The 22,460-nt window shown below is 43.0% G+C and overlaps 1 protein-coding gene across 1 annotated transcript; it reads right to left on the bottom strand.

Moving 5' to 3' along the window:
* Positions 1–11,947: 11,947 nt before the first annotated feature.
* Positions 11,948–22,279, bottom strand: LOC138102735 (hydroxymethylglutaryl-CoA synthase, cytoplasmic-like). Its single transcript, XM_069000490.1, is given in 11 exon segments — positions 11,948–12,003; positions 12,469–12,505; positions 12,934–13,097; positions 13,352–13,477; positions 13,813–13,919; positions 15,314–15,484; positions 15,598–15,766; positions 20,665–20,829; positions 21,328–21,453; positions 21,833–22,078; positions 22,081–22,279. Coding segments are annotated over 11 exon segments (1,563 nt in total). The 5' UTR covers positions 22,277–22,279.
* Between the last annotated feature and the right edge of the window lie 181 nt (positions 22,280–22,460).

Below are 22,460 nucleotides of genomic sequence, written 5' to 3'. Positions count from 1 at the left end.
CCATATATATGTTTCTTTTCCACGGGAGTCCTGGTTTGATATAGGTGTTACAGTATCCCCACTGTAACAATGAAGTAGGAAACACTCCCTGTAAAAGGTATAAAGTGAGTAACAAAACTTCAACGTGGTGGGTCCCAGAAAAACCAACTTGGTATTGGGCTCAGAAAAAAGGAAAAGACTGTGTATATGATAATGAAATTGGACTCCTTCAGTGTAATGACACAAGGAAAAATCCTTATTTTGGAATCCCAGAAATATCCAAATTTTCAGAGAATATAAACCAACAAGAAGGTGATTATTGGAAAGCACCAGATGGCTTATTTTGGATATGTGGGAAAAGGGCATACCTGAGACTCCCTTCACATTGGAAAGGGAGTTGTACACCAGGAATCATTCAACCAGGGTTTTTCCTTCTACCAGAACCAGAGGGAGATCAATTAGGAATACCTGTCTATGAAGACTTCAAAAGAAATAAAAGAGATTTGATTGGAGGATTCCAAAAATGGAAAGATGAGGAATGGCCCCCTGAACGAATATTAGAAACATATGGGCCAGCTACCTGGGCACAAGATGGAAGTTGGGGATATCGAACCCCAATTTACATGCTGAATCGTATCATCAGACTCCAAGCTCTTGTAGAAATCATAACCAATGAAACAGCTGGGGCTATGGAATTAATAGTCAGCCAGCAACGCCAAACCAGAGCTGCAGTATATCAAAATAGGCTGGCTTTAGACTATTTACTGGCTGAAGAAGGGGGTGTATTCGGGAAGTTTAATACATCGGATTGTTGTTTAAAAATCGATGACAATGGAGATGCCGTTCTAGATATTGCCAACAATATCAGAAAAATAGCCCATGTACCAGTCCAAAAATGGGAATCAATGATGTCTGCTAACTGGTGGGATGGCATATTGGGGAAAGAATGGTGGAAGAAGCTAGGTTTCTTCCTCTTATGTGTTACAGCTGGTCTAATATTTCTCCCTTGCTTTATCCCCTGCTTTATTCAGCTAATCACCAGCGTCGTTCAAGGCATGCAAGTTGTGGCAATGCCTACAGACCCGAAGTTGGCTATGTCTAGAACAGCACAAAAAATTATGGTATTAAAAAGACAAAGGGATATAAAAGACCCTCTTGAAGAAGCCAAATTGATCTGTGAAAAGAACGAATGGACATTAGAAGCCAAGAAAAAAGAATTATTGCTGAAGCCAAATGATTTATAAAATAGAAAAGGGGGGATTGTTATAAACATATATTGTAATATTGGCTTCTCGCAAGTATAAAGGTAGATATTATATAATGTTAGAAATGCTTTTTGCTGTGTGGATGTAGTTTTCTTTCTTTTTAGCAAGGATGTTAGCAAGTGTGAGCAAGTAAGATAACCTCCAAGCGAAGAGAGGATGAGGCCCAAGAAGACGCTAATCAACACTTTGTCCAGGGAACAAAAGGGCCCAAAGGCTACTCTGCCGGGAGAACGGCGGGGCCAGGAGAGCCCGGAGCTGCTATCACCGCTCTGCCCGGGGGGCCAAAGAGGCCCAAAGCTGCAATCAGCCCTGACTGTCTGGAGAATTAAGAGATCCACCCTACCATCAACTCTCACGTAGCAAGCCCAACCCCAAGAATCAAAAGAAATAAAACCACAAGGCAGAAGAATACGCATGCTTTAAAAAGGTGGAACCAATAAGTGGCCATGCAGAACAGCTCCTGGAAAAGTTTGAATATGCATAGAGAATAGACAGTAAAAATGGTATAAAAAGGACTAACCTCGAGCATCAGGTGTGCTCTTGGCAGAGCACCAAGGCACCCAGGCGTTACCTCTTTGCTTTATTTTATGTGTCTCTTATTGTCTTTATATTAAACCCTTTAAATTCTCACAGGAGAGTGAACCTCGTTTTTCACAAAATTGAAGGTCCTGAAGGACAAATAGCGACACTTCGTCCATATGTCCTAGACACCAAATTCACCCTATGGGGAAGGGATGCCATGTCTCAGTGGGGAACAAATATTGATATCACCCCTAGACATCAAAATTTTCCCTTGCGGCCGCTGGAGCAGAGTGCCATCCACAAAAATTAACTTGGAAAACAGATGAACCAGTGTGGGTTAACCAGTGGTCGCTAAAAGAGGAAAACTTAGAGGCACTCAAAACATTAGTAGCTGAACAATTGCCTAAAGGGAATATAATTCCAACTAACAGCCCATGGAACACACCCGTGTTTGTAATACAAAAACCGGAAAGAACAAATATAGGCTACTCCAAGACCTTAGAGAAATTAATAAGGTTATTGAAGACATGGGACCTGTTCAACCAGGTATGCCATCACCTTCAATGCTCCCACAACATTGGCATTTAGCTGTTCTTGACATTAAAGATTGCTTCTTTCCTATTCCACTCCACCCTGCAGATGCCCCTCGATTTGCATTTTCTGTGCCCTCTATTAATCGGGAAACTCCAATGGAAGGCTATCATTGGCTTGTGCTTCCCCAAGGTATGAAAAATTCCCCAACTCTCTGCCAAGAGTATATTGCTAAAATTCTATCTCCCATCCGTGCCAAAGCAGAGAAAGCCATCATCCTACATTACATGGATGATGTGCTGGTGTGTGCTCCCAATAATCAGTATCTCGAGCAGACACTTAACAGGGTGATTGAGGCCCTAGAGGCCAAGGACTTTGAATTACAACCAGAAAAAAATGCAGAGAACAAGCCCTTGGAAATACCTCGGACTCAAAATCACAGAAACCTCTATCACCCCAACACCCGTCACCATTAATAATAACCCGAAAACATTGGAGGAAGTGCAACAGATCTGTGGGACACTGAATTATTTAAGACCCTGGTTAGGACTCACCACAGAAGATGTAGCTCCTATTGCAAACCTGTGTCTCGGTTTGAAAGACAGGTGTCTGCTAAGGAAGGCAGAAGCCTCCCTTGGAGTGGCAGATATAACCCCTTTCCCTCTGAGTTATTATAATTTTGAAATCAAGGGTCTTTAGGCAAAGATGTGGGAAATAGGAATAACAGTTCTTTAATATATATATATAGATATATATATAACTAGTCAAACAAAACAACAACAACTATGACAGTAACAGCAAACACAAACCCAGTCCCAGCCTTCTTGGCTGTCAGGCTATTTCCCCTCGGGTGCAGTTCCGCTCGCAGCCGGCAGGGATCGCTGGCGGCTCCCGGTGAGCAGGGCAGGTGCGATGGTTCCCCCGCGGCTGCAGGGGGCGCTCCGGAGCGAGCTCGGGGAGCACGCAGCTGCTCTGGTGCCCTGGGATCCCGGGGAAGGATGGAACAAAGGAGCTTCACAAACCGGTGGGCAGCTGGTCCCGGGTTCCCGGAAACAGCAGGCTGGACTGGTAGGCTGGAGCGGCAGGCACAAACACAAATCCCGGGTGGCAGACGAGATGTATCCAAAAGGGGGGAACCCCCAGAGGTCCAGGCAGGCAGGGTGAGCACGGCTACAGCGTAACGAAAGCTCGAAGCAGCAGCGGGGTAGGGCGGCCGCGGCCCAGGCTCCAGCAGGGCAGGGAAAGCAGTTTTGGGATCCCGGTGTTGTTTCCAGCAGAAAGGAAAGACGCCGAAAACGGGAACCAGCAGCTCCTTTCTCTGCACCTTCTCCCTCCAGACGCTGAGAGCGAACTGCACTGCCCGCCAGGTGAGAACAAAAGCTTGGACGGGCCCTTTTGTCTTTCTTAAGTATGGCTATCTCCTCTCAAGTATGGCCATTTATCTCCTAGAAACATGCTATGGGAAAAAATTCCTTTAACAGAAAAAAAACTAGGACTAAACTAAAACCCCAACAACCTGTTAAAAGGGGAAGGCGGTCCAGCATCCCCTAGATCCCTGACAGAAGAGGCAAGGCAGTCTCTCAAAAAGATACAAGAGCTCATTTCCACCTGGCAAGCACACAGGTATCAGCCCTCCCTACCCTTTAAGCTTGTCATTCTAGGGGAGGTACCACACTTTCACGGCCTCATATTTCAGTGGGACAAAGAGCAGAAGGAACCTCTCATTATATTTGAATGGGTATTCCTTCCACTCCAACCTCCTAAAACCATCACACAGCCACAAGAACTAATGGCAAAAATTATCATGAAGGGTAGAGCAAGGCTCCGCACCCTGGCAGGATGTGACTTTGCATGCATCTACTTACCTGTAACAACAGACACATTAGATCACCTACTTCAAAGTAATATAAATTTACAATTTGCATTAGATAGTTACTCAGGTCAAATATCCAATCATTACCCAAAACATGGCATGTTTAATCTGCCATTCTCTTTCATCCCTCGAGAACTTCAAAGTAGAAAGCCCCTCGATGCGATTACCATTTTTACTGATGCTTCAGGAAAAATTAAAAAGTCTGTGATTACATGGAAAATCCAAAGACGCAAAAGTGGGAATCTGACATCAAGGTAATTCAGGGATCACCACAAGTAGCTGAACTAGCAGCTGTCGTTAGAGTATTTGAGAAGTTCAAAGAACCCTTTAATTTGGTCACAGACTCAGCATATGTAGCTGGAGTAACTGTTAGAGCTGAGCATGCTCTCCTAAAAGAAATCTCAAACAAAAAAATTTATGATTTTCTCTCAAAGCTAATTTATCTGGTTTCCCACAGAGAGCATCCCTATTTTGTCATGCATGTGAGGTCACATACAAACCTGCCAGGATTTATTGCAGAAGGTAATCATAGAGCTGATGCTCTGGCTATGCCAGCAGACATAGTTCTATCAGCTGACTTACCAAAGCTCCCCCAAGTTTTTGAACAAGCAAAATTGAGCCATGCCATGTACCATCAAAATATCCCTGTACTTATTCGCATATTCCATCTGTCTCGGACACAAGCAAAAGCAATAGTGGCAACATGTCCCAACTGCCAGAAGCTACAGCTTCCATCACTGGGCATGGGGGTCAATCCCAGAGGCATTAATAGCGGTGAAGTATGGCAGATGGACGTCACACATGTCCCTGAATTTGGGAGATTAAAATACGTTCATGTTTCTATTGATACCTTCTCTGGTGCTATGTATGCCTCTGCACATGCAGGTGAAAAGGCTAAGGACATTGAAAAACATCTTGTCCAAGCATTAGCTGTGCTTGTTATACCTGAAGAGATAAAAACTGATAATGGACCTGCCTACACCTCTCAGGAGTTTAAAAACTTTCATCAGCAGTGGGGATTTCAACATGTTACAGGTATTCCTCACTCCCCAACTGGACAAGGCATTGTTGAACGTGCCCATCAAACCCTCAAGCGAATGCTGCTGCAACAGTCAGGGACCACCAAACTCAACTCACCTTTCCTCAGACTCAGCAAAGCACTGTTTACCATAAACTTCCTGAATGGCACCTTTGAGGATCCAAACCTTCCCATCTATCATCATTTCCAGAACACCGGGAGACAGAAACTGAAGGAGAATACAGAAGTCCTGATCCGGGACCCAGAGACTCAAAAAATCCAAGGACCATACAAACTTGTAACTTGGGGACGTGGGTATGCCAGTGTATCTACTCCTCAAGGACTGAGGTGGATCCCAGGGAAATGGGTAAAACCTTATGTCACTTCCTCAAAAGTTAAGGAGGTTAAAACTGCCTCCTGGAAGAGACGCCGTAAAAAGGATCCTGATTTTGCACCCTCATGTAAACCCCCTACTGCAGATTTTGATGTTAATCCCTTAAGTTAAGTTGCACTGTTTTGCACTCACATTTTGCACTGTATTTTGTAAATCTTTGTCCGGATACCCCATACCATAGATGTCCTGACTAACCCCCTGAGTTTTGACTGGGGAACTAGTTTAAAGACATCCTAGGTACTGTCGAGTTGTAGGGACGATAGATTCCAATTATATTTTGCACTGTTGTTTTGTTACTGTTCTATGCACTTTTAAGTTACTAAGAGTTACAACCCAGCTTTAAAAAAAAAAATAGGGAATTGTTGCTGCCTGTTCTGAGCTTCCCCAAGACACTTCCCTCTGCCATGTGCTCTGAGCTCCTTTGTTCTAAGCGCGGGCAAAACCAAATGTAACTCAAACTCTTTAGCAGTGTCTGATTGTCTGGTCACCCCGGGTCTGCCCCCAGTCCTCCCCTTTCCCCTTCTCTGAATAAAAAAGAAGATCAAGGGAGGCCCCGCCCTCTCTCTTTTGGCTCTGCTACCCTTTCTGCAAAGATCTCTTGTCATCTGTTTCTTTTGAAAGCTTATAACTGCGGGAAATTAAGTGAGCAGAGAGCTATATTTCTCCTTCTTTGCTTCTGCTGGTGGTATTTGCTTTGCAGCTGATACAGTTACCGATTTTAGAGCTACTAAAATGCTAGATTGCCCACGCTACCTCTCTGGGTTGCTCGAGGCTTTCTAAGGCATTGGACTACAAGCGCTAGCCGGTAAAAAGCTGAAAAGATACCTCCTCATTCTGATCCACACGGTCAGCTATGGCAGCCGCCTTCTTTGGGGAGGGGCTTCTCTGCCATATTGTCTTTATCTTCTGGTCCACAGGGCCTGCTACAGCGGCCACCATCTTGGGGGAGGGGCTTGTCTGCCATCTTGTTTTATTTGTTCTTGGGGAGTCCACAGGATTCAGCACCTTTGTATCTAGTGCTTATTACTGTTATCTTGGCTTTTGCTGATTTGTTTTTTAGTAAGCTGTCATTTTTTCACTTCTATTTTCTTGCCTTCATCTCTCCTTATTGGTGAAAGGGGAGTGGTTAAAACCAAGGGGAGGTAGCTCATTTTGGAGTCTCCACCCTGTATAATTGTCTTAAACTAGGACAGTGGTCTATATTCTGCTAACGCCAGGAATACTGAAATAGCTCATCTTAAAAGACGGGAAACCTAGATAGTTGGCTAAGCACCAGGAAATTACAGGGTTGACAATTAGTGGAAAGTCTGAAATGAGATTAATGGTAGGCTGTGCTCTAAAAAGGAGCATGTTCAGCACCAGTAGACATTTGTCAGGAACAAATTCTGGAACAGCCATGTACCGATGCCTTAAAACACAATTTTGCCTTTCTCTTGACATCTCCATTCCTGCAAGGTCATGGCATACCTATGTGGTATATTTGTTTCTATTACCAAACATGCATATAGACTGGGCTAAATGCCTTCTCTTTGCTTTTACTGAATGTATTCATGAGGGACTTGTATAGATCTGGTTGAAAGAAATTCTTCTATAGTCAGTCCTTTCCATACAGCCAGTTAGTTGCAAAGGCCCTGAGTATTTTTTCAAAAGATGGTCTTTAGCTGGGTGACTTTTAATGCTGAATAGGCTGGCATTCATAAGACTCAGTTATCCAGGAAGAATCTATTTCCTTTCCCATCATTAGTAGCAGTTTTGTATTTCCCCTTGTTCAAGGGCAGAATTGTCTACCTGATACTCTAGAGTGCTCAGTCTATAGCCATAAGCTTCAGGTGATTTTTTGGTAAGGTGATGAGAAGGCATTGCCCATATAAAGACACAATTATTTAGTATAATATTAGACAGTATTTGTTTGTAGCTTGTACATGGGACCTTTGATGTTGCTCACAGTTTTCCAGATCTCTCAAATGGACAATGTGAGCCGTTGTGGTTTTCCTCAAGATCAAAGAGCAGAATGGGAACAGAATTCAGCCTCTCTAAAATTTGAATCACCGTGGCAGCATACAGTAGACAATAGCTTCCAAAAACCTTGCTCTGCCAGAGTGCTGGCCACCATTAAAATTGTGGAACAGAGGTGAGGATCATATAATAAATTTTTTGTAACCTAAAATGCTCTTAAAATTGTGATGTGAAACAGTCTAAAACAGAAAACTATGGGCCAGAATCCAGGCAATCCTACAAGAAATTTTCCTTTCCCCCCATGGAAAAGGAAAACAAATAGAAAATGTAAAAGCAGGGGTTTCTGGTTGAGGAAGGGGTGTCTCTCCCTTGGTATCAAATAATAAAGTTAGAGGGAACAGTTGGTGCTAAGTAAGGCTGGGTTGATGGGTAAAGCCTGAAGACTTTGTTCAGTTGCCACTCAATTTCTCCCCTACTAATGTTGTTTCAAAATTGGGTTCTTTCACGTGGTGTGCAAGCAGCTGATTCACACACATTTATTTACAGTTCTGAGGAGAAAGGGGTGGTGGGTGGTAAATCCACAAAGCTAGCAGACCAAAGACCAAAAATACAACATATTTATACAGCTAGATTATTTACAGTTCTGCATAATGAATCTACATCACTACTTGGCTAAGCTGCTCTCACCTCAAAAGGTACAGTGCATTGTAAATTCACTGCGCATGTTCAGTGTGTAGGAGTCTTGACTCAGATGTGGGTAGCGTCAGTTTCAGAGGTGTCATTTTCACACTAAAATAAGCTAAGTTCAGCCAGAGGACACAATTTTGAAACACTTCTAGACCCCAACTGTAGCGGTGCAGGTGGCTGCAGCTACTCTTTGTCCTGAGGAGAACTCAGACAACCAGCTGTGGGGGTTAGCAACCCAAGTTTAGCATGTAACTTTACAGTCATGGTAAGAACCCATGATTCCCTTGTTTTGCGTTTTGCATGTTTTCCCCTGATTGGTTAATATTTTGTCCCTGTTTTATGTATGAAGTTATGTATATTCATTTTCCTCCTTTAATATGTATTAGTTCTAGAAAGTTCCTTGTTCCTCGACGCCCCATTGGATCCTTCCCTGAGTCCCTCCTATGTGTTGCTCCCATTGGTTCCCTTCCTGTCAATCGCACCTGCTTGTCTCTATCCCATTGGCTGAGATCCCTTTCCCCACCTATTCTGTACCCAGTATAATATCCCTGGACCCTCCCACCAATTGGTCTCTTCGTCCCTGTCTTTTCACCAGAATAAACCCACGTGGAACACATACAGAGAGTCCCCTCTCTTTACTTCTTTGCCTTCACCTGCATGCCTGCTTAACAGTGACAGAAGGATACAGCCCCTTTTGGGTGAGAAGCTCTATCCCTTTTTCATTGTGTGATGGGCACTGAGTGCCGCCTTCCAGAGGGGTTTCAACGTTGACCTCCGGGCTTCTTTGTGTCGGCACGCGAGGGGTAAAACCCCCTTCTGCCAGCTCCCAGTGGCTGAAAACTCCTCCACCCAACCATCCAAACCTGGTTTGGGCTGATGTAACCAATTTCTTCTCTTTATCTCATTGTTTTAGTTACCTTTTATCACATTCTGCATTCCTTAGGTCAAGTTGTTTTCCCTTTTCCCAGAAACGGCTCTCCCTCCCCCTCATATATCTGTCTCTTGTCTAAATCACTAAGAATTGCAGGATTTGGCAAATAGTTGTTGTGCACACACAATATTTGACAGAATCTTGATTCTATTTAGACCCAGAGACTAAAATATGAAAATATTTGAATATTCTGTCATGCTTTAACCCCAGCCAGCAACTAAGCACAACACAGCCACTCACTCACTCCCTCAATCAAGGAGAGAATCGGAAGGGTAAAAGGCAGAAAACTTGTGGGTTGAGATAAGAGTTTAATAGGGAAAGCAAAAGCCATGCACACAAGCAAAGCAAAACAAGATATTAAGTCACACCTTCCCATGGGCACACAGGTGTTCAGCCACCTCCAAGAGAGCAGGGCCCCATCCCATGGAACTTGGGAAGACAAATACCATCAATCCAAACATGTGTCCCCCCCTTCTTCCTCCACTTTATATACTGAGCATGACCCTTTGGTCAGTTGGGGTCACCTGTCCAGGCTGTGTCCCCTCCCAGCTCCTTGTGGACCCCCAGCCCCCTTGCTGGGGGTGTTGTGAGAAGCAGAAAAGGCCTTGGCTCAGTGTAAGCTCTACTCAGCAATAACAAAACAGCTCTGTATTATCAGTACTGTTTCCACCAGCACAAATCCAAAACACAGCCCTATACTAGCTACTATGAGGAAAATTAACTCTATTCCAGCACATCCAGAAACTTGGTATAGCCAAGTAAAAGAGGTAATAGATCATTTGCAGATATGATCTTTATTAAAAATCAACTAGTATTGCACTTAACATGCTTTGGAGATTCTTAATACAGGCCTAACAGCTAATTTCTTTAAAAGTTTTACTTTGACACAACTTTAACACTGCAAACCAGGACAGTTTTTGCAGAGAGCTAAATTTAAGCAGAAACCAGACAAATGGAACAATTGCTAATTCTTCTCCTAAACTTCTTCAGCAAATTAAATGTGATAAGGTGTATATTGGAGCCTTTCTTTTTTTTTTTTTTTTAAAGAAACAGCAATGTTGTTGAGCATTGTTCCAAATTTGTCTCAATTCAGAAAATCATGCTATGATATGTTGTTTTAACCCTGCATGTGCAGTTGCAATTTCCAGTGCATAGCTGGTTGGGCTACCATTTACTAGCCTGCTGACACTTTCTATTACTTGTACAATTCTAACAGTTTAAAACTGCTTGGACTCCCATTGCACTTCCAAAATGAAAGATATAAGCATACTCTAAAATTCATGTAGTTTAAAATTTTTGCTTTAGCACTAGGTATCACAGCATATTGAGTACTATCAATTACAATACTTATATACTAAGCACTACACAGGCTTGTACTTCTGCCATACTACTTTCAACAGCACAAAGTTGATTGATACTCTTGACCATTGCAAGTTAAAAATTGGGTAACCTGGCACTTCCACTTGTTCTGAGCATCACCAAGATGCTCCTACCTTCATATTTAAACAGATATTTTATATTTTAATTTTCAATATCATCAGCTCCAATACCAGTGGTGGAAGAATACATTAACTTTCCAGGCAGTTGAAATGCCTAAGTTAAGAGGAAGAGCCTATATTTTTGTTAATGCAGATAAACCAATACAAGGTTTAGAGAGGTACAGCTAGAGCTTTCAAATTTAAGGGCAGGGATGCCTTATCTATTATTGGGACTGATGAGATGATCAGTTGACTTCAAAAGGGATAATTAATATAAATGAGCAACAGAATGACTGAAAAGCCACCCACAGGAAAACTGACTCAGTGAGGCTCACTACAAAGCAAGAACCAATACCCTTTCACAATTCTTGTGATAAGGGGATAAAACAATACCATCCTTCATGAGACAGAAATAAGATGAATTGTATTTCATAAACTGGGAATTAATTCCTCTACTATAAACAGTTTCTATCTGAAAACATTTATGTCCTGGGTAACTCAAAATGTTATTGTATTCCATATCTATCTATGCCCAAAATTGTTATTATTTCTTTAAGACCCTGCAGCCAGAAACAGAACTGTGGGGCAGAGGATTGCTGGTCCCTTTTAAAAGTCAGAGTCGCTCAAACAGGGCTCGCTTGCCTCTTGGCTCTACTGGAAACAGTAGCAACCCAAGAAGCTGCGTTTCACAATCAAAAACTGTTTCAGAGTGAATTTTGTAACACCTGTCTGCAGCCACAGTATCGCACTGAGAGGAGCGGAGTGGCCCTGTTCTGTGCAGTCGCCCCAGCCCGGCAGCAGCACCTGGCCAAAGCAAGAAGGCAGAGTTGGCCCAGCCAGCTGCCTTGCCATCTCCTGCCGAGAGGAAGGTGAAGTCCCTTCATGAGTTCTAGCCCTTGACCAAGTACCAGCTGCTGGAGTGTGCCAGCCACCTTCACCGACAGAGCTGCTGCCACTGGAGAGATAAGAGGGGTTGAAAGGCTGCCACCATTTTTCTCTTGGTCTCCCTACACGTGGTCGGCTGCAGAGGGTGCCATCTTGGGGGGGGTTACTCCGCCATTTTGAGTTTCTCTTTGTTCCTGGGGAGTCCACAAGATTTCAGCAACTTTGTAACTAGTGACTATTACTGTTATTTTTTGCCTGTTGCTATTTAAATTTTTTTGTAAACTGTTATTTTTTTACTTATATCTACTTGTATTTGTTTTTGCATGCTCCAATGAAGTACTAGTGTACACTGAAATTTCAGTACTACTGCAATCCTCTCTCTCTTGCCCTTCCCTCATACCTTTTTTTCACTCCCTACCTCAGAAGTATCAATGATCCCCATTGGAAATTACAACAGTAACACCTTCAGATTCTGTTATTTCAGTGATGCCATGAAGATTTTTTGCCTTTTCTTTTATACCCCTGTTATACCTATTTTACAACTTCTGTATTCTTAGTGCTTTTTGCCTACATTCTTGGACTTGTTTGTCAAGCTGAGAGACTAAACATTTTAGAAGCTTCGTAGCTAGGGATCAGTGTGCCCCAGACCCCAAGGTCCTCTCCAGAACACATTCTGTAAACTAAGATAGAACCATCCAGGGGAAGGCTCCTTGGGGAGGGGGTCTCACTCGAGCCTCTCATTGGGGAATCTTTGATAGATATGCTAATTAGTAAAACCTATAATGTTATACCTGATCTTTTGGGGGGGGCATTTTGCAGGGTGCATTTTGGTGCATATGACCTGGATGTGTGCACCTAAGGATCCTTAAAATAAATACCAAGATAAAATCCCTTTTCCCCTTCTAACCGTGTATGACTTGATTTTAGGACCAGGAAAAGGCATCATCAGGGATTCTTGGCACTTTCTTGGCAGGGCTTGGGATCTGCTAAGAAGGGGGGGAAAAAAACCAAAAAGCATTAAATATGGTTTTCTAGTTCACAAACATTCATACTTCATGGCTAGTCCAACTCTCAAGCAACATTCATACTACACTAGATTGCTTGGTCTTAAGTCATTTAAATCAGTCATGCTTCATGCAAAAGAATTGTGTGGAAAGAGCCAGCTCATTCTTGTTTCATTCTTGTGCAGTTTTGCTCTTCTTATGATGAAATATATTTTTTAAAATACCATGCTCATTTTTTTTACTTCTGACTTGTATGTTACATATTTAGCAAAGTACTTGATATAACTTGTTAAACCACTTCCTCATTTAACATACATATCAGCGCTAAGAAAAATATATAAACTATTTTATCATTTATATCAAACTATTTTATCATTTATATCAAACTAAAAAGAGAGCTGAGTGTTCACCTCATGACCACCACCTGTGTGGACAACTTCAACTACTGCCTGCAGAGGCCCATCACCCATCAGTGGGTGCCATGCATAAGTTCTTCTGTGTTTTGCATCCACACAAACAAGGTACCATGTTCCTTCAAAGAGATCTTCTACTGAACACTGTGGAATATAGTTGGCTGTAGAAAAGCCAATAGCATATTGTTAGTTGGTTCAGGGTGTGAGTTTTATACAACACAGGCCTTTACAATTTGGGAGTAGTAAGAAAAAACAAGTCTGCATCTTACTTTCAACCATACAAGGCCAATAAACACAACCTATAGGAAAGCACTTTACAAGCTATTCCAAAGTAGAAAGACAATCATTTAAAGTCATGCAAATCAAGCCATAAGTATTTTGCTGTAAGACTACGAATTATTTATAATTTTCTTACCCAAATTATGTGTTTCCTGTCTATTCTTCATGTTTTCAGCAAAGACATGAGGTGTAATGCATTTCCTCGAGTCAAGTCTTGTTTTAAGATCAGAAAGGCTAGCAGTTATTTTGTCCAGTGCGGAACCTACAATATAAAACAATCATGTAAGGTAGCACCAGTGCTGAGAACTGCACACTAGCACGTTAGCATTTCAAGACCATTCAAAATATTTTGCATTAGAGAAGCTAAAGTTTTAGTCATTTAAAGATATTCACAACTACTCAAGCAAAACACTTAAAGCATCTGAAGAATATTATCTATTTGCTCCAAGAAAAACTTAAAACATTCTCTGGAGCTGGAACATTTTTGGTTTTACACTACTGTCACTAAGCATAGAGATTTACTTATGCTGGTGTACATAACAATACATTTAGAGGTAAGATGTACAAGGGAGTCAGTTAACATTTCCTTTCACTCACCAGGAGTGGCATCCTGTGTAACTCTGATGGAATATAGTGTAGCAGCAAAACCAGAGCCATATGAGAACACACTAACTCTTTGCCCTGCAAGATGCTCTGGAGAGTACCTGCAAATTAAGCACAGTTGCTTCAAGTGAGAACTAAGCCAAGGTGCCAATTTTAAATACCTAGAAAGCACAGATAGGTTAGAAAAAGCAGCCAGCAAAATTATATTGACTACAATACACATTTAGTGAGCAAAAGGCATAAACGATGACTTGTAAAGATAGGATTTCAAACACTGCTGTTACATGATGATTTTCAAAGTTACCTAAGCAAAAGAGAACAAATGCCCAGAATATTATTAACTAAAAGGCATCCCATTTTCATTTTTTCAGTGACCTAAAAACTTAAACATGATTTTTTAAGAGCCTGTCATTGAAGAGAAAGAGGGGAAAAAAAACCCAAACCAAACAAATTTAAAAAAAAAACAAAAAACAAACAAAAAAACCCCCACCAAAACAAAATCCAAACCACCACCAAGTAAATCCACAGCAGGACTTGGGGATGCTGGTAGGTGAGAGGCTGGACATGCCCTTGCCACATGTGCTTATACCCAGAAACCCCCCATGTTGGGCTGTTAAAAGCAGCATGGGCAAAGGGGAGGGGGGGATTCTGCCCTGCTCAGGTGAGACCCCACCTGCAGTGCTGCCTCCAGCTCTGGGGTCTCAGCACAGGAAGGACACAGAGCTGTTGGAACAAGTCCAGAGGCCACTAAGTTGATCACAGGGCTGGAGACAGGGTGAGGGAGTTGGGGCTGTTCAGCCTTAAAAATAGAAGGCTCCAGGGTAATATTATAGCAGCCTTCCAGCACCAAAGGGGGCCTACGTGAAAGATGAAGAGGGACTTGTTATAAGGGAGTAGAGTGTTAGGATATGGGATAACAGTTTTAGACTGACAGAGGACAGGGTTAGATGGGATATTAGGAAGAAATTCTTCCCTGTGAGGGTGGTAAGGCCCTGGCACAGGTTACCCAGAGAAGCTGTGGCTACCTCATCCTTGGAAGTGTCCCAGGCAAGGTTGGACAGGGCTTGGAGCAACCTGGTCTAGTGGAAGGTGTCCCTGCCCATGGCAGGGGAGTGGAATGAGATGAGCTTTAACATCCTTTCCAACCCAAACCATTCTGGGATTTTCTGTTTATAGTGAAACACTGAAGGTATTCAGATTCTCTTTTCTACTTGTGTGTTTGAGGGTGTATATGTGCTGAGACTGGGAAAGGATACACCACCTTACAAACAAGATCCTACTTGCTGTTTGATATTGGCTTCTGACAGAAGTTTTGAATCTGCTTGCCAATTGACTTGATTGTATACACAGAATAATTTTCTAATTTTAGTCTTGCTATTTAAGGCAATCTAGCATGAAAAGCTTTTCTGGATGATGCTTTCACAAAAGACTGTCAAAAAAAAACTTTTTATGTGTTTACTTATAAAAAGCTATGACTTTTCAATTTTATGCTTACTGAGCTGAAAGAGAAGCAAGGCAACCATAGACTGAAGGGGTACACATATTTCCATTCTGATTGGATACAAGTAATGAAGCTTTGGTTTTCTGATTGAAGAGCTCTGCACTGGCTTTCATAAAAGCTTTTTCCACATCTCTGTCAAAATATGTATCTTCAAGTTTTACATCCCTATTAAAAAAACAGTTTAGAGAGTTATTAAAATGACAGCAAAGAAAAACTACCTTGGACATTTAAGAAAATAAGACTACCTGAATAATAAGGAAGACAACAGCCATTCTTACCTGAAAGCTTCCAAACCACTGAAAACACCATTTGATGTTTCTGGGTTCTGGTCACTGAGAAAATCATTCAGCAATAGTCTAGCCACAGATTTCTGTACCAGTTTACAGTAGGGTGAATGAAAGATCATGAATCCAAAGTCATTTAAGGTGAAATGTCTGTCTGTCCCCTCTGAAAGTGGCAGAAATGTTGTGTTACAATTTAAATTTAATATTTACTTCAAGTATTAAAATAAAATAGGGAGATGGCAGGATATGAGTCATCATAACACATCAGCATACAAAAGACAACTGTAAGACTAATTGGCAAGTTCATTTAACATGCTGCTACTTCTATTCAAAAAAGTTTCTTACTCATCTTGTGTACCAGCTAGCAATATTTGTCCTTTTTCTTCTAGAAAAAGTTATAAGCATAAGAGAATCTCAGTATTTCTACACAGCATTTTGAAATAAGAAATAGTCTATTTCTGTATTGTGTTTACATGGCCTGGTTTTGGTAGCAGGGGGGCTACGGGGGTGGCTACTGAGAGAAGCTGCTGGAAGCTTCCTCCATGTCCAGCAGAGCCAATCCCTGGCGGCTCCAAAGATGGACATGCTGCTGGCCAAGGCTGGGCAAATTAGAAATGGTAATGCCTCCGTGATAACATATTTAAGAAGAAATGAAAAACAAAAAAATTTGTTGGGCAGTTGTAATTGCAACCAGAGAAGAGCAGAGGGAGAACATGTGAGAAGAACAACTATACAGACACCAAGGTCAGTGAAGGTGGGAGAGGAGGTGCTCCAGGCACCAGAGCAGATTCCTCTGCAGCCCACTGTAAAGACCATAGTGAAGCAGGCTGTCCACCTGCAGCCCATGGAGATCCATGGGGATGCAGAGGTCCACCTGAAGCCCATTGATGAGACCCACACCAGAGGAGTTGGATGCCTGAGAGGAGGCTGTGACCCCGTGGGAGACCCAAGGCATGAGGGGCCCATGCTGGAGCAACCTGCCCTTGGAGGATTGCACCTTGTGGAAGAGTGACCCACACTGCAAGAGTTTGAGGAGGACTGTTGCCTGTGGGATGGACTCACGCTGCAGCAGTTCACAGAGAGCTGTTGCTCGTGAGATGAACTCACGTTGGAGAAGTTAGTGAACTGTCTCCCATGGAAGAGATCTGTCATAGGTTAGCAAGCATAGTCCCGGAAGGGATGTCCTTGCTAAGGGGTGCTTACAGTTTCCTCTGGGACCTGATAGAACCTATCAGCTGGCCAGTTTGAATATGGACAATTCTTTAAGACACCTAAAGTTGTGACTGCCTCTGAGATCCACACTTAAGAATAGACAAACTCCCCCCCAAGCTCTCTCTCTCGTTTCCGGTGCTGGGACAGGTGGCTGCAGGCCCCATGTGGGGGCCAGCAGGCCCAGCCAGGCCCTGCTCGGGCCAGGCTGGGCCAGGCCACGGCCATCCTGAAGCCGTGGGTCTGTTCCATCCGTGGAACCCTCCCCCCCCCCACTGCCTTGCCGTGGGCAGCCGGAGCGGCTTGGCTCTCCCCCCTCTCCACTGCGATAAGAAAAATTCAACATTCCAGCTGCAAAGCTGCAAGGCCGAGGTGAGATTAACCCTTTTATTGCTGTGAAGAGCTGAAAACCTGAGGGAAGAGAAAGAGGAGATGCTTAAAGCTGAAATTCTGTTGTAAAGCTATGATATATCAGAGTATCCCGTTGTAATTTCATGAAGATATGGGGGGTGGAGTGTTCAACTCGTAAGCAAAAGCACCTGCGCTGAGATAGGCAGATGCTGACGCAGCTGTAATTTCATGAGAAGCTTGGACAGGGAGAGATGGACCAGATGAGGACTTTTGCTCCAAACGGGAGAGGAGAAAACCTCAGTTCCTAGAGATGCTCCCAGAGATAGTCCTAACGATGAAGACGAGGAAGACCATTTGCTCCCAGGGAAGAAGGGCCTCTGTTTTTTGTTTCTGAACGGCTCAACCTTAAAATTGTACTCCAAAAAACTTCAAGAGTGGACCCTCGAAAGCAGTTGTGGGAAAAGCTGCAAGTCAGGGGAAGGGACTCACATCACGAGCAGAGACTCCTCTTCCTAAATGGACTGAACAATATTTGGAAGTGGGTGGCTGTCTCGTTGTGATACTGTTTTCATAGCACGAGCAAGAAGAGACTTCTCTTTCTAAATGGACTGAACAAGGTTATTATGGAAGTGGTAAACAGACTGAACATCTTAAGGGTTGTCTTTTTACATTGTCAGTGGGAGAAGGGAGGAAGGTGGGGGGAGGAGGAGAGTTCTGAAGGTGGTATGGTTTTTTTTTTTTTCTCTTCTTTTAGGTCTGTTAATAAACTTCTTTATATTCTTTCAAGTTTGGTGCCTGCTTTGCATTTCTCCTAATTCTTATCTCACAGAAGATAAACAGCAATGAGTATTTTAGACCAAACCACTACAGGATCCCACAGTGCAGCACGGGAACAACTCCTCTCCCTGAGCAGCGGGAGAAGCCACGGGTGATGAACTGACCATAACCCCCATTCCTTGTCTCCTTGCATCACTAGGGTAGGAGGTAGAGCTAGGAAGGAAGGAGGGGTGAGGGGACGGTGTTTTTAAGGGTCTTATTTTATTTCTCATTATCCTGCTCTTTGTTAGTGTAATAAATTCAATGCATATCTTTAAGTTGAGCCTGTTTTGCCTGTGATGGTATTTGATGAGTGATCTCTCTCCTGGTCTTCATCTCGACTCATGAACCCCTTGTTAAATTCTCTCTTCCCTGTCCAGCTGCAAAGGGGAATGAGTGAGGGGCTTTGGTGGGTGTCTGGCATCTGACCAGAGCCAACCCACTACAACTTCATAGAATCATAAAATCATTAAGGTTGGAAAAGACCTCTAAAATCGAGTCCAACCTTTGGCCGGTCCCCACCTTGCCAACCAGACCAGAGCACTGAGTGCCATGCCCAGTCATTCCTTGAACACCTCTAGGGATGGTGATTCCACCACCTTCCTGGGCAGTCCCTTCCAATGCCTGACCACCCTTTCCATGAAGAAATTCCTCCTGATGTACAACCTGAACCTCCCCTAGTGCAGCTTTAGACCATTTCCTCTTCTCCTGTCTCTTGTTCCCTCGGAGCAGAACCCGACTCCCACCTGGCTGCACTCTCCTGTCAGGGGGTTGTAGAGAGCAAGAAGGTCCCCCCGAGCCTCCTTTTCTCCAGGCTGAGCCCCCTGAGCTTCCTCAGCCACTCTTTGTGCTCCAGACCCTTCCCCAGTTCCATTGCCCTTCACTGGACTTGCTCCAGCACATCAGTGTCTTTCTTGCAGTGAGTGGCCCAGAAATGGACATTCATCAGTACCAAGTATAGAGGGACAATCACTTCCCTAGTCCTTGGCCTTGTTGAACCTCATACCATTGTTCTCAGTCCATTGCTCCAGCCTATCCAAATCCCTCTGTAGAGCCTTCCTACCATCCAGCAGACCAACATTCCCACCCATCTTGGTACTCTCTGCAAACTTACTGAGGGTGCACTTGATCCCCTTGTCCAGGTCATTGATGAAGATATTAAACAGAACAATACTGAGCCCTGGAGAACCCCACTAGTGACTGGGCACCAACTGCATGTGACTCTATTCCCCACCACTCTCTAGGCCCGGCTATTCAGACAGTTCTTAACCCAATGAAGAGAGCACCCATCCAAACCATGGACTGCCATCTTTTCCAGGAGATGCTGTGGGAGACAGCATCAAAGGCTTTACTGAAGTCCAGGTAGACACATCCACAGCCTTTCCTTCACACACTAGGTGGGTCACCTGGTCATAAAAGGAGATCTGGTTGGTCAAGCAGGACCTGTCTTTCCTAAGCCCCTGCTGGCTGGGCCTGATCCCCTGGTTGTCCTGCACATGCCACGTGATTGCACTCAAAATGATCCGTTCCATAACCTTCCCAGGTACTGAGGTCAGGCTGACAGGCCTGTTGTTCCCTGAATCCTCCTTCTAGCCCTTCTTGTTTATGGGTGTCACATTGGCACCTCCAGTCACCTAGGACCTCCTCAGTTGACCAGGACTGCTGGTAAATGATGGACAGTGGCTTGGTGACCTCTTCTGCCGGCTCCCTCAGTGCCCTCCGGTGAATCCCACCTGGCCCCATAGACCTGCAAGTGTCTAAGGGGCTCAGCAAGTCACCAACTGCCTCCTCCTGGATTGCAGGGGGTCTATTCTGCTCTCAGTCCCTGTCTATCAACTCAGGGGCCAGCTGTCCTGAGGATAACTGGTCTTTCTGTTAAAGACTGAGGCAAAGAAGGTGTTAGGTACCTCAGCCTTTTTCTCATCCTTGGTGACAATGTTCTCCCATGCATCCAATAAAGCATGGAGATTTTCCTTGGCCCTCCTTTTGTTGTTGATGTATTTATAAAAACACTTTTTATTATCTTTCACAGCAGTGGCCAGATTAAGTTCTAGCTAAGCTTTTGTCATTATAATTTTCTCTCTACGTGACCTCACGACATCCTTGTACTCTTCCTGAACTGCCTGCCCCTTCTTCCAAAGGTCAACACTTTTTTTTTTTACCCCCAAGTTCCAGCCAATGCTCCCTGTTCAGCCAAGCCAGTCGTCTTCCCTGGCAGCTCATCTTTCAGCACATACGGACAGCCTGCACCTTTAAGATTTCCAACTAACTATCTAATCTTCCAAACTATGCTTCTTAATAAAGATGAACCAATTTCTAAACATATGGGGGTAAAAAAAAGAAAAATCAGTACCCTTATACATCATGTAAATATTAACCTCAATATCATAAGAGCCTTGGTAGAGGAGGAAACAACATACTTCAAATATTATACATTACATCAACAAAAGCCTGTAGAGGCTACTGCTTAATGACTATCAGGTACTTAGCCATACCAGAACAGAAATAATTAATTTCTTTATGGGAGAGCACAAACATTTCAATTGTCTCAGAACACACAAACACAAAGAAAGGGACCATGTACTAGTGTTTAGATTGGATGCCAAAACTTGAAAATACATTGTTTATGTAGCTACACATTCCAATATTTACCAGATCTTGCAATATCAGGATAAGGCTACATACCCTTTTGCCACTGGGCATGGATTTTGTTGCGATAGACAGTATAGCAATGATCTAATGCACTGAGGTAGCACTGTATAGACAGTTTACCATCAACTACAGGATATTCAGAGACCATATCTGGTTTATAGAAGTCATATACATGCTGCATGTGGGTTCCATGCAACCCTGATGGAGAGAAATTGACAAAAACTGAGAAGCATTCAGTTACTTTGAGTCAGTTTGAATACATTGCTTAACACATGGAAAACAAGTAATATATGGTTTCAGTCAAGCAGGTTTTCATAGCACTTCAAGCCCTTTAAGGTAATGTTTCACAGTTCTCAATCACCTGTTACTCAAGTACAGTAGGACTGAGCATGACAAACAAGTAACAAATGATTTTCATAATTTAATCTTAAAAGTAGAGTGCTATTATTAATCTCTAATCCACTCTGTCAATTTCATTGGAGAATTCCCAAGGAAAAAGAAGCATCTTTAGTTGTTTCTTGCTGCCTCCTATAACAGGACTTGGCTAAGTCAGCTCAGAACAAGAGGAGACAAAGTACAATTTCTGATATTAGTGGGAGTTAAACCAGCCCTCCAGCAACCCACAAAACCAGGGGATGGGCTTCAGAAGAGATCCAGTATCTGGCTGAACGGTATCCATTTTCTCACAGGACTAACCTCTTTCAAAACTTAAGGGAGCATTTGGACCAACTAGCATAGCAACAGCACCAGCTCCACCTGTTGGCCTGGCATTTCCAGTGGCATACACAGCTATGTCTCCAGCAACAACAAGTGCATAATGTCCTGTGAAAAACACAGAAATAAGAATGAAAAGTAGCTAAGAACCTAGCACATTTTAATATCCATCAGCAATTTTTAGACTTTGGTTATAGAGGAGATGACTCCAGGATTAAGGGGCTCTTCAGTCTTGGCAGCCACCAAAATTTACAGAAAAAGAGCATTGATGATTATCTACCTCATTTTTTGCATGTAACTGAACTGGTGAAAAATGCCCATAGCATTTAAGAAAAAGACTTCAGAAGCATACAAGAATTTACCCTCTGGGTTTTACATGGTTAAACACAAAATCTGTAATTGCAAGACAGACTACTCAAAAACAGAGATTGATGCAACTTTTAAAACAAACAAACAAACCCACCACAAAAAAAACCCCTGAACTTACCATCCCAAGAACTGGACTCAATCCAATTAATAGCATTAAAAAGAGCAGCAGTGCCTCCATAGCATGCATTCATAGTGTCGATTCCTTCTACATCCATATTACCAGATTCTTCAAAAAGCTGCATCAGGACAGTCTTTACAGATTTTGATTTATCAATTATTGTCTCTGTTCCAACTTCTAATCTCCCAATACAATCATAGGAAAGGTTATTCCTCTCCATGAGCTTCTGAACAACAGTCAAACAGAATTGATATCCTCCTGGTCAGAGCAGAACCCCATCTTTGACTGGCCTAGCCCAATTGTGTATTTGCCAGCATTCACACCATCATACTTCTCCAGCTCTGTCTGGTCAACATACTGAGAGGGAAAATATATTTCCAGTGCAACAATTCCAACATCTTTGGGCCAGCAGGACTCAGCATTCACTGGAAGAGACCCAGGCATCGTGGTAGATCTTTAAGAAAAAAAACCAAAGAAACAAACCACAAAAACAAAACAAAACACCCCCAGCTGATTTATTCACATCCATTTTGAGATGTACTCCATACATGATTTAATTTTTTGTAGATATACAGAAAAGGTTAAGTTTTAGGTATTCTACATTTGTAAAAAGCAAGCCTTTGCCTCC

The sequence above is a fragment of the Aphelocoma coerulescens genome, assembly GCF_041296385.1.
Source record: "Aphelocoma coerulescens isolate FSJ_1873_10779 chromosome W unlocalized genomic scaffold, UR_Acoe_1.0 ChrW_unloc_scaf_1, whole genome shotgun sequence".
Lineage (NCBI taxonomy): Eukaryota > Metazoa > Chordata > Aves > Passeriformes > Corvidae > Aphelocoma > Aphelocoma coerulescens.
This window is presented reverse-complemented; position numbering and strand designations above follow the sequence as displayed.